The sequence below is a fragment of the Canis aureus genome, chromosome 12, assembly GCF_053574225.1.
Source record: "Canis aureus isolate CA01 chromosome 12, VMU_Caureus_v.1.0, whole genome shotgun sequence".
Taxonomy (NCBI): Eukaryota; Metazoa; Chordata; class Mammalia; order Carnivora; family Canidae; genus Canis; species Canis aureus.
In genome coordinates this window covers 33,182,624-33,195,122 of record NC_135622.1, presented here as the reverse complement: position 1 = coordinate 33,195,122, position 12,499 = coordinate 33,182,624, and the positions used below count along the sequence as shown (strand labels likewise).

Sequence of the window (12,499 nt, the reverse complement as noted above, 5' to 3'; positions counted from 1 at the left end):
GAGCCCACTTCTCCCTCTGCCTATGTCTCTGCTTCTCTCTTTGTGTTTCTCATGAATAAATAAAATCTTTAAAAAAAGGATTTCTACTTGTTTAAACATGTATAGTAGTTTTAAGTCAGTCAGTCCTTCTACTGATCTTTAAGGTCCTGTTTGGTCTAACCTGCCACTGCCACCTGCCACTCATTTCCTTTTCAACCTCTCCTTCTCCCCCTCACTCTGTTCCAGCCAGATTTCCTTTCTGCTCTTCCTCAAATACATAAGGTATGCTCTTGCCTTACGACATTTGCAACTGCTTTCCCATATGCCTATATTCCATATACACTCTTCTGTGTCCTTTAAATATTTGCTCTAATCTCACATTCTTAACGAGGCTTGACCTAATTGAAAAATGCAAAACAGTATACCCATCCTCCTGTGTTTCCTGATCACTATACTCTGCTTTCCTTCCCTCTACTCCACACTTACCACCTTCTAACCTGTCAAATAAATTATTCTTATGTCTCCTGTCTCCTGTTTCTTATCTGTCTCTCCTATGAGAGTGTTTTAAGTCCTACGAGGGCAAGGATCTTTGGTTCATTGATGTGGTCCAAGGACCCAGGACAATGCTTTGGCAGATAATAGGTATGCAATAAATATTTGTTGTATGGATACATGACGAGCTCAGTTCCCACTGGGATTACTGTGAAGTAGTCTCAGATAAAAATCCCACTTATCATCTGTGCCCCACTAGCCCCACACTGATTAGTGGATCCTGATACTGGGCCAAGGTTACATGCCAGGCCCTAGCTGGAAAAGAAGTTTTCAGCTTCTACTCTGGAGAGGTGGGATTCACAAGGTGAGAAATTTCCCAAACATGGAAACATTGTTCAAATAGTACTAAAACAACCAAGAAGCCAAGTCACTACTTTAGAGTATTGAAAAAATGAAAATCATATTTCCATCAACTTCCTATTTTCTTCTCAGTAGTAAACACAAGGAATGCATTTAATTTAAATAAGAGAGAGGTGATAATTTATTAATGCTTTATAAAAAGAGCAAACTGGGATGCCTGGGTGGCTCAGTGGTTGAGCGTCTGCCTTTGACTCAGGGTGGGATCCGGTCCTGGGATCGAGTCCCACACCAGGCTTCCTGCATGAAGCCTGCTTCTCCCTCTGCCTACTGTCTCTGCCTCTCTCTGTGTTTCTCTCATGAATAAATAAAGTCTTTAAAAGAAAAAGAGCAAACTTTATTTTCCATCATGTTGGATGATACTGGCTTGATTCATATTGTTATCATTCCTATTAATGTTTTATAATATAATATGGGACATATAAAAGATATTGCAGTTAAAAATTATTTTTATTCCAATGGAGAAGAAAATTACAGGTTTAAAAATCAAGTTTAATATCAAAAAAAGTAACACATAAAAGTTTCTATATTTAGAAAAATCTGATTGTTTAAACATCATCAACCTTGTGATGACTACAATACACTTTATATCAACCTCTGAAAACCTCTGTTCAAAGCTGTAGCTTCTGCTCAGAAATAGTGCAGGCAGGGCAGAACTTTTCATGTTCCAGCAGAATACAAAGTTTAAGAGTCCTTTGGTATAAATATTCATTCACTGGCCTTGGTCAGCACTTTTAGCTCCTAGAGAATAAAGCTGGAACTCACTACTCAGAACCTGTGTCCAGCAGCCACACCTCGTGTCCTCAGGGGAGTTTGTTTCCTTGGAATTCTGTGGCCCTATTAAGATCCTAAAACAACCACCTTCACTGTTATGCAGCTGCCGTAAAAGGATTTGAACCTGGCTTACAGCAGGCAAGCCTGCTAGAGTCCAAAAGAGTGGGACTTCCTATATTTGTATATGAATGCATCTGTCCTTCCAAGGCTAACTTTGTAGCATTCTACTGGCACTAAGGAGCCAAATGGTAGCATTTTGTCTAAGCCCTCCTGGTTACTGGCTTCAGATGAAGATGACACTGTCTCTGGTATGCTAGTTTTTTCTCCTGGATTCAAGCACTTTTCGATTCCAAGTTCATCTGTGTGGCTGACCTCAGAATTCAAAGGGATGCTGCTCTGTTCACAATCTTGAAGGCGCCTGTGGTGATCTTCACTGAGCAACAACACAATGGTTCCACCAACGTGGAGCACTCTGAGGAAAAATGGTAATTGGTATGAGTATTTCTTTCTTTTTAGACAACAAACAATCCCACTTTATTTAAAATATTTGGTGTTTTTAATTTGAAATTTAATTTTATCTATTTAAACACAAGGATTTTGATAATTAGGTAGTATCTTCCATAATGCATATTCATTATAGTAATTACAGAATCACTAGCACAAATCTGCTTTAATTATCTATTTTTACTCTACTTAAAAGGCAAGCCTCAAAGTAATTCATAGTCACATTCTAATAAGTGATTGTACAAAGGAAAAGACAAATGAAAGAATCCTAAAGAATCAGCATATATTAAAGGTAGTAGGATGGTGGCAGAAGAAAATCACCAGAAGGACTGAGGAAAGGAACAAGGGAAGGACAACAGGGAAGACCAGGAAAAGAAGGGAAGATCCTGAGATGCAATCACTTGAGCAAATTCTGCAGAGCACGTCTGCGCTCTGAGTTGCTGAAGATATTCCTGAAAGTAGGAGAGAGGCAAGTAAATTCAAGAGGGTGGCAAATGCTACCATCCAGGGAAAATCCCAGGTGCCCTGGGAAGGCATTAGGTGAGTCCTGAACCTGTGCTTCGAGATAAGGACAAGCAGGAATGAGGCAAGCCAAGTGACAGTGAGGGCCCAGAGCACTGGCAAGGAACTGGAGGCAGAAAGGCAGCAGACAGGAGAAGTGAGGAGGAGGCACTGAAAGGAATTCAGCAGGAGGGTGAGTCAGAGGGGACAAGGGGAGGGAGGCAAAGAGCGCTGTTTGAAGGTGCTGAGGGACCTAGGGAACAGGGCAGGGTACATGCCCATCCATGGTTGGACAGACAGCCTGGAGGCCAGGAGAAGCCCAGGGCTCCAGGAAGAGATTTCAGACTTTCAACAGGACACAGCAGGTAAAGCCACAATGGTGGAGGATCTCGCGGTGTGTGTGTGGTGGTGGTGGCAGTACCGAGTGAGAAGAGAGAGGGGGCCAAGGAACAGAGACTTCATGTTTAAGGCAGGAGGGAGGAGGAAGGGTCCCTGAATCATACTGCTAAGAGAGTCTGGACAGTAGTGACGGCAGGGAAGTCAAAGGTGTACACTTTCCAGAGGGAGTGGTCTCAACAGTGTCTAATGCTGCAGGACTAACAAGTGGCTCGGATTATGAGGAGTCATTAGTGAACCCAGGCACAGCAATCTTAGTTGAGGACAGGAGCAAATGTTGCTACCAGAATCTAAGGAGACTGGAAGGTGAGGAGTAGAGATGTCAAGCATAGATTATTCTTTCAATAAGTTTGGTTGTAAAGGTAAGGAAATAGGGTGACAGCTCAAGGGCTGGGAGTTACAGGGAATCTCTCCCACACCTGACAAAGATGTCAGGAATGCAAGTAGCTTTCCCTCATCTAAACAACCAATGTCAAGACAAGTTAGTCTCTAAATTACACTGTAGTATGCTACACCGACTATATAAAACCTCAAATGATATAAAAAGTAAAAAATCAAACCACAAAGGCTGTGGGCAGGTGTCAAGAAGACATGGTCATGAAAGTTCAAATATGTACACTTTTTTTTTTAAAGATTTTATTTATTTGAGAAAGAGAGAGAGCATGAAAGCGAGCATGAGTGGAGATGGGGAGCAGAGGGAGATGGAGCAGCAGATTCCCTGCTGAGCAGGGAGCCCGACGCGGGGCTCCATCCCAGGACCCTGAGACCATGACTAAGCCAAAGGCAGATGCTTAACCAACAGAGCCACCCAGGTCCCCCAATACATACACTTTCAACTGATCCTACTGAGGCCTTCAAATTAGGGGGGAAATCTTGACTATCTTCTGGAAAGTTCCAGGCTAAATGTAAGTCATTGCTCACATGTATTAGTATTTCACCATGAGCTGAGTTGGCTTCATAGTATGGCTGATGACTTGCCTAGTTAGGCACAAAGGCTGTGGTTATTAACTCTGGCTGCATAACAGAATTAGCCTGGAAGTGGTGAAGAAATACATCCACGTTCTACTCCAGGCCAATTAGATTGGAGCCTTGTAAGGGAGGGGTAGAGAATGAGTGTCAGTGTTTTTCAAAAGCTCCTGAAATGATTTTAATATCATTTAAGTCAGGGTTGCAAAATCTGCTTGAGGGAAATGTGTTATCAGGCAGAAGGGAGTACAGGAGCTCTGGAAATGTCTGAATTATAGGTGTTGCCCACAAAGAGATCTTACATAATATGTTAAGGGTGATGTGACTGTGTGGCAGGAGAAGTTGCTCAGAAATGAAATAATCCAAAAGAAGTGTGGAGCATCCTAGTTGGGCTTACACTTCATGTCAAGTTTTAATTCTCCTTAAGGAATGCCAGCCTTGACACTGAATTTTTTCCACGCTCATTTTTTCTAGTGGTGACATTATTTAGATACATAAGGCTCCTGAACATTTATATTGTATTGTTCTACCAAATGCCCAACGGAGACATTTAACGAATTGACCTCTTCATCCTATCTTTTGTTCTTCCATATGTTCTAGGTTCTCTCCTTTACCAGCTTAAGTGATCAGAAAAATACATATTCAGCCCTCACTGTTTGAGGCTCTCAAAGAAATACTTTGAGTTCTATTCCCTGAGGCAGACCTTAGAAACCACGACATGGATAACACTTCTGCATCTTCATTTTAAAATCAGCAGTGTTGTAACCTCTCTGTGTTACTGAACGTTCCCTATGAGGCTTCTGCCATGTGGCTCAGCAGCTGTGATCTTGAGGAAAAGTTCATCTTTCCGGGTCCCAGTTTCCCATCTGTAAAGTGTCTGGGATCAACACATAGGAGGCAGGGTTCTTGTGAGGTTTAGAAGTAAATACATAAATTACCTACCTTGGTGATTAAAATACACGTCACTATTTCAGATACTCAAATTTCAGGTAAGAATTAAAAATTGGAATCTTTTTCAGAATAAAACTTATTCTAGTGCAAGATGATACAGGATAACTATTTATTTCAATTATAAGCTTCTGGTTTGAAAACTCAAAATTAAGCTACAAAAGCTCTGGGAAATTACTAAAACGCAATCAAATCTTAACTGAGGAACTCGGATGTATTTTGCTTATATGCTCAATAATGCAAAAATTATAAAAGTAAACTCAACAACTTACCTCTCCATTTCTTGTAGAATGCTTTTGATGTCCTTCCTTAACTTAAACTTTTTCCCAAATGGAATGTCAGAAATAATAATATCGACACTCTCTGAGGGCAGTGGCAATTCTGGAATACAGAAACCAGAGAATCCTGTTACATTAAGTTGAGATATTTATAACTTAAATATGAGAAAGCTGAATATTCAGAATTATTTTTGCATATTAAATAAAATTTGGGGTTGCTAACATTGTGTCCAAGAAACTACAAGTTTCCAAAAGGGTTTTCACTAAAAAAATAAATGATAAAGTTGTTATATTCTGTTTTTTGAAAATTGGTTTTTCTGTTATGATAAAATGACATAAATTAAGCAGAATCTTAAATTAATCAGAAAATTGAACTCTCTAAACATATTACATGACTAGAAAGTTGCCAGATCCAAGAAGAAACACATTACATTGTTTAGAAGAATTTTCTACAAATTATATCCTATAACTTTCATTTCCCTCTTCATATAAAATTTTATGTGTGTAGATCTTTTTGCTTTTAAGGGAGATGATCTTAGCTTTCACTGAAATTTTAAAGGACACCCAAAAGTTAAGAACATCTACTTAAGACCTAAGACCAGAGAAGAGGCTAAACAAATCAACAAAATGAATATTATCACTAAACAAAATTAAATACAGCGTTTGATGATTAAATCTAATTTTTTCTCATCTTTACATTTCTCAGAAATTAGATTATCAGAAGGTAATACACATAATCTTAACTTCAACATTTTCTTAGTATACTTTTCATTTTCTACTTATTTTATTTCCTACCCACCAAGTAAATTAGATATTCATAAGGTCGATATCTCAACTTTCATTTTGAATAGCATCTAATTCTGTAAAAATATTAAAATTAAAATAATCTTTACTAACTTGAATAGTACGTAAATTTTTGTTGGCTGGAAATTTAAAACCAAAGCAAAAAGTCCCATTACCTGGGAAAGTCTAATGAACACTTGATAAGCTCTCCTAGTTCTAACCCTTGCTTGAGATTAGTAGAAGAAAGAATAAGTTGTTAGAAAAAGTCTCAGGGTAATATTCTTTTAAAGTCAGGCAGGAATTATTTTTCTGAGTAGTATATTTTCGTAAAGATTTATTTATTTATTTTAGAGAGGGCGTGGCACAGTGGGAGGAGAGGGAGTCAGGATCTCAAGCAGACTCTGCTGAGCATGAAGCCTGATGTGGGGCTTGATCTCATGATCCTGAGATCATGATCTGAGCCAAAACCAAGAGTCGATTATTCATTCAACCAACTGTGCTACCCAGGTACCTCCAAATCATATTCTAATTTCATGCATTTAGTTTAACGGTGTTGATATAGGACATGTACATTTAAATACTGTTTCTATACTTTTTGCTGAACTACTCAAGGCAATGTACAGTGAAGGCAATCATGGTTATCGGATGTTTTATACATGAGAAACCACAACAGTAGTTTACTCTCGAGTTTGAGCCCATGCCTTTCTTCTGTGCGCACTCTCTCTCTCTCTCTCTCTCACAGACACACACATATTAGCTGCCCAATTTGTTCAGGTTTGGTAACATTTTTTTTTCTTTGTCAGTCTCTATTTTTGTTTGCAACTTTCCTACTCTGTATTATATAATTGGCTGAACTGCTTAAAATAATTTTAGAAGTTGAGGGAACAAAGTTAACAAAATAATCTTTTCAAAAAGTTCTGGAACTAAGTAAGCAATGCTATCTTCTAATAGAACATAAAATAAGCCGTTGTTGATGTATGTGAGAGGGCAGGCAAGCCCTGGTATCAGACAGCTGGTATTTGGCTCTGCTACTAACTAGGGCGGGGGCTCTGGGAAACTATTACGTTAGTTTCCTCGTCCGCAACGTAGGGTAAGAGTACCTACCTCAGAAGTTTACAAGTGAGATCATTTACAGAAAGCATTTAGAACAGTGCCTGGCACAGAGTGAGCACTCAATAACAGCTCTTCTTGTGGTTATTCTGTACAATGTCCTCTCTGGGTGTACGGGCAGATGACAGCCAGGTGGAGACCAGTGGCCAGAATCCTTCAAAGTAGCTCTGCAGAACAGTGCTCCCTTATCCCGGCTCCTCAAAGGCCATGCAGGGCAACTGCTTCCAGGCGGGCCTCTTTCCTACTCTTCGTCCAGCACTGGTTCTCAGAGCAGCAGTATCTCCTGAGCAGCATCGTCAGGAGTTACCACCAGCAGGAGTATCTCCTGGGAACTACAAATGCAAATCCTTGCCTCCTTCATCCCAAATCTACTATGTAGTATATATCAGAATCGACTGAAGGGCTGGTAAAACACAGCCTGTTGGCCCCACCTCCAGAGTTTCTGATGAGGAAATTCCTGAAATCATGAGCACCTGACCCATAATTTTCAACACTGTAAAATCTTTTAAATTATTAAATGCTTTGAGCTGCCTGCGAACAAAGAGTTTGCCTGTAACTAAGGAGATAAAATTCTGAAATAGAAGCATAGCTCAAAACAAATATGTAAAAATCATCTCTTTTTTACAACTCTACAGGATGATTCAAGAACATTAAAAAAATTTAACATACTGATAAGTCTTGAACAAAAGGACCGCTCTATTTCTCCCTCCTTCCAGGAGAAAAATGGGTAAGAACTACTTAAAACTCAGGATTACGGCTCTGATATATTTTCCTCCAATAGGTTTCAAGAGCCTTCAAGGTATCTTTTTGTGCATATTTAGACAAATGACTAAATAAACTGAGGTCTTCTACAAAACTGCACATACTCTTCCTGTTTCTTTCCTCATACTTCCTACTGTTCAATGTTCTTTCTACTGTGTAGGTTTATACATTTGTATTCTGTCCTTGGTCTGTAACTCTCATAGTTGTTTAAAATCGGTTGTATTTTTAAGTTGATTCAGTCCTCATGACCAATCACTGTCTTGGCTTTCTCTATTCTTGCTGATTTTTTTCTTAGATATTTGGATTTTATTAGAAATTTTCCCCTGAAGGGCTTTTTAGTGAAATGTTGCCTGAACCTTTTTTTTTTTTTTTTGAGACTTTTTTATTTTTAGAGAGAGTGAGAAAGCACGTTCATGAGGGGTGGGGGGCGGGGGAGAGGAAGAGAATCTCAAACAGACTGTGCTGAAGTGTGGTGCCCCATGTAGAATTTGATCTCACCATCCTGAGATCATGACTTGAGCTGAAACTGAGAGCCGGACTCTTAACCAGCTGGGCCCACCCAGGCACCTTGCCTGAACTTTTTTATATTTGAAAATGTCTTTGTACTAAAATGACATCTTAGATGGGTATATTTTTGGAGTCACACTTGGCGTCAGTAACCTTGTAAACAGCCACTATTCTATGGACTCTACTTATTTATACTGCTCTATAACTTCCTGTTTCTTTCCATTGTGGCCAAATTTTGAGGTTTATTGTATGAGATTATGCCCTTTCTTTGGTTGCTACTGCTGATTTTTTTCCTTCTATTTTTACTATTCCTTGCAGAAGGATACAAATCCTTCAGTAAAGTTTCACTCTGTTATCTTCATCCAGAAGCTCATAATTAGTTTTAAATATGCAAAGTATAGTTTGGCATCTGGAACTGGTGACCTTTTAATTTATAGTCCAAACAGGAACATTTTCAAGAACAAGATGATTAGGAATAAAATTCCATATTTTTTGAAATATTTATTGTCTGACAAATTGGTTTATTATTATAGTAGACCAAAAAAATAGTATCTGGGCACACTGAAATAAGAAAACCCACAAACTTTTAAGATATCAACATCAAAATTAACAAGTAAAATGATTTTTTTTTGTGGTCTGTAATCTTATACTGATTAGATTCTTGGATGTATCAGTCTCTAATCCCATGTCATTATGGATATTTTTCTGAAGAATGTAGTATTTGTTTTTAATACGGATTTCAAATTTTTTTTTCATAAAATTGCCTGCTATTCTTCAAAGTTTCACTTTTATGATTAATAAACTCTCTGTAGACCCTAATATTTTTATTTGAGAAAGTGTTTTCTTTATAGGTTCTAAGGTAACAGAGCCATAGTTTCTAAAGTAACAGGAGAGCTCAGAGAAAATTCTAAGTGAAGGATACTCTTAATTCTGTTTCTTTCATAGGGAAAGTTTAATATTTCAGCCCCCCAGTTCAATCTCTCCATTTAGAGAGCCTTTGACAAACATTTTCACAACACAAAACTCAAGTAAATTGTCTCTATTATTCTTTTAATTGGTTTACCAATGTAGAGGCTGCAGAATCTAAACCCTTCTCAATTTGATTCCATTCTATTCTAGAATATATGCTTATCCAATCAAAGAAAGCCATTAGAAGATTCTTCCTATAAGATATCCAAGGTGTATTCATAGCATTTCAAAATTAAATTTTGTGCATGATTGACCTCTCACTGTTTCAATTTGTTCATTTCTTCCTTGGTGTTTTTAGTGATTTTAATGTCCTCCCGTTGCCAGCTTTATTTTCCAAAAGTTGCAAAAACTTATGTTTATGGGCACTACATTTGCAAAATTCTTTATAGATTTCCAATGAATTTTATAAAAAATGCAACCACAATGAGCCTACTGGTTTAATTTTCTTTTTTAATTTATTTATGATAGGCACACAGTGAGAGAGAGAGAGGCAGAGACACAGGCAGAGGGAGAAGCAGGCTCCATGCACCGGGAGCCCGATGTGGGATTCGATCCTGGGTCTCCAGGATCGCGCCCTGGGCCAAAGGCAGGCGCCACTACTGGTTTATTTTAAAAAACTTTATAGGACCATTGTAGAATACTTCGGCTGACCCACAAAGTAATTCCTTGAAGGCTTAAATATTTTTAAACCTAGCTGATGATGGGCAAGGAAATAAAATGTGTTTTGTTATGTTCAAATTTTTTTTTTCTTTTGCAACCATCTTCATTACAAATAATTTGCAGGTTAGTTATCCCCTGTATATTTAAAAAATGGTTTTTGAAAAGTTTATTATTTTGATAACCTAAGTTTCTATTTCATTTATCATCAGTGCTTGTTTGAAGGTAATTATGAATTCTGTGGGTAGCATACCAAATTCCAAGTACATTTCTGCTTCACAGATTTCTTTAGTAGAATATTAGTTACCACTAAATACTGCATAAACAGACACACGTGCAGTTCTGAGCGGAATTTACTATAGCACTACAATTATGAAAGACATCATCTTTGACAGAAAAAAACTTCCTAAATTTCCAAGAACTGAGAAAAAGAAAAGCTAAAGCATTATTGGAACAGATTTAATGGGTTTTCTTTTTGAAACATTTGATAATACTGAAACAAAATTGGCAACATTTAACTCTGTAAAGGTCTTCTACCAATGGAATTAACATATTAATAGCTATGGCTCCATTTTGTTTATGTACATAAGAAAACTTGGTATTGAAAATGAGCAGAATTAATTTAGAATAATTATTTGATCTAAATGAAAAGTCATGCTTCACCGAGTGATAGTTAAATGCATTTTCTTTAGCCGCATTTGATAAATAGCTGTCTTTGGGCTCAGTCTCCTTAAAATAACTATGTTTTGGAGTAAATACTAGATGCTCCTATAAACAGATCTGTTTCATTTGATAAGTGGGATCATCATGGTCCTCACAGTGATGATAAATGTCAATAAACATTTCACTTGAGTAATGTGTTCATCAGCTTTCTTTAGAAATGGAAACTGTGTTAACTTTCTCATTAAACATGTGCTTTTAAAAACTTATTACTACTGAGTTTGTTATACAATATAAGTGTTATCAAATAATAAGGATTGATACCATACAATAAACTGTAAAGCCACTGAACCAAAAAACACTCAACTGTCTGTGGTAAGCTTCTTATTCCCTATTTCCACATACTCCATGTATAACTAACCCATCACTTCCCACTTTTCCTTCTGATTCCCCAAATGGGCAGCCCAGCAGCTTCATGAATCTTACATAATATGGCATGGGCCACAAGACATGTGGCTGGAACACCAGGCCAACAAGAGCAGGATAGGTATTGGAGGAAAACTTACAGTGTTCTGAAAGAAAATGCAACCACCATATTATGGGCAGCTGATGCGTGTATTGCAAAAAGCATGCCTTACTCCTACAAGAGTTGAAATGAAGGACATCTGAGAACAAAGCACAAGCAATAAGCTTGTTATAAACTCTCACCAAAGTGATGTGTGGCAGACTATATAATGTCTAGTTGGAAGGAATGAAAACATTCTTTTTCACCTGTCAACAATTCTCTCATTTTAATTAACTTATACATGTGTTTCTTTTGCTGAAACCTGCATGTATTACAGCTATCTTATCCTAGGAATGTACATATACCTGTAGATTAACAAAAAACAAAGCCTAACCAATGACTAATTAGTTCCTAAGATAGCCTGTAACATAACATTCATTTGGTTCCAAAATTTCATGATAATTAAAACTTAGGAATAAACACATGTAATTTCTGCATATTAAAGGATCATCTCCTTTTATACCAGTAGAAAGTTAGAAAGTAAACTTCACTAAAAAAGTAGAAAAATAGTCATTAAAGTACACAAAGAGAACAAAGATAGTGATTCTGTAGAAACAAACAATGATGAGAGTATTACTAACTTCCTAGACATACCCATGTTTACAGAGGTCTTTAATTATGCTGTGTGTTAGGCAATAGACTCAATGTGTGTATGTGATAAATCCCTATCACAGGCTCTATGAAGTAGCGATTATTTTCATACTCTAGATGATGAAATACAGAGGTCCAGGATTTTGGTGAAGGCCATACACTGGACAATGATGGAGCCAGGATTTATACTAGGTCTGTTTGACTCTGAAGTCTGTGTGCTCTTACTATAGTAAAAAAGGGGTGGGATCTCTACATCTGTCAATGTTGAATAAGAGACTGATTCATGGGTCTCAACATTCTAAATTGTGTTTATGATTAAAGCTTTTAAAGGTGAAACCAAATTAGTGAAGAAAATAAACACCTGGACCTAGCTACAATGTCCACCTCTAAAGTAGAGAAGTATAATGAAGGCTAATTATTAAATAGTTAAGATGGGGCCCCATGTACACAAAGTCTAAATGGTTCCATCTAGACTGAAATTTTTAAAATGTTAGGATGATGAAGAAATTTAAAATAGATGGTTTATTGTTTCCTCCAGAAAGTTACCCTGAAAACAATTCACGAAAGAAAAATCTACAAATAACATAGTGAAATATATTTTATCTCAATTGTAACTAAGAAAAATAAGTTTGAAAAATGT

The 12,499-nt window shown here is 37.4% G+C and overlaps 1 protein-coding gene across 6 annotated transcripts in view; it reads right to left on the bottom strand.

Moving 5' to 3' along the window:
- Positions 1-1,319: 1,319 nt before the first annotated feature.
- Positions 1,320-12,499, bottom strand: part of THUMPD2 (THUMP domain 2 tRNA and snRNA guanosine methyltransferase) — a 37,478-nt gene continuing 26,298 nt past the window's right edge. For 3 of the 6 annotated variants that reach the window (XM_077843509.1, XM_077843510.1, XM_077843516.1), the window contains 2 exons: positions 5,250-5,358; positions 1,320-2,134 (listed from right to left, as the gene is read on the bottom strand). In XM_077843509.1, coding sequence (XP_077699635.1) covers positions 1,810-2,134; positions 5,250-5,358 — 434 coding nt within the window. In that variant the 3' untranslated portion in view covers positions 1,320-1,809. Of the gene's footprint in view, positions 2,135-5,249; positions 5,359-12,499 lie in introns of those variants that run through there. The other 3 variants (XR_013349389.1, XM_077843515.1, XR_013349390.1) reach the window with 3 other exon arrangements.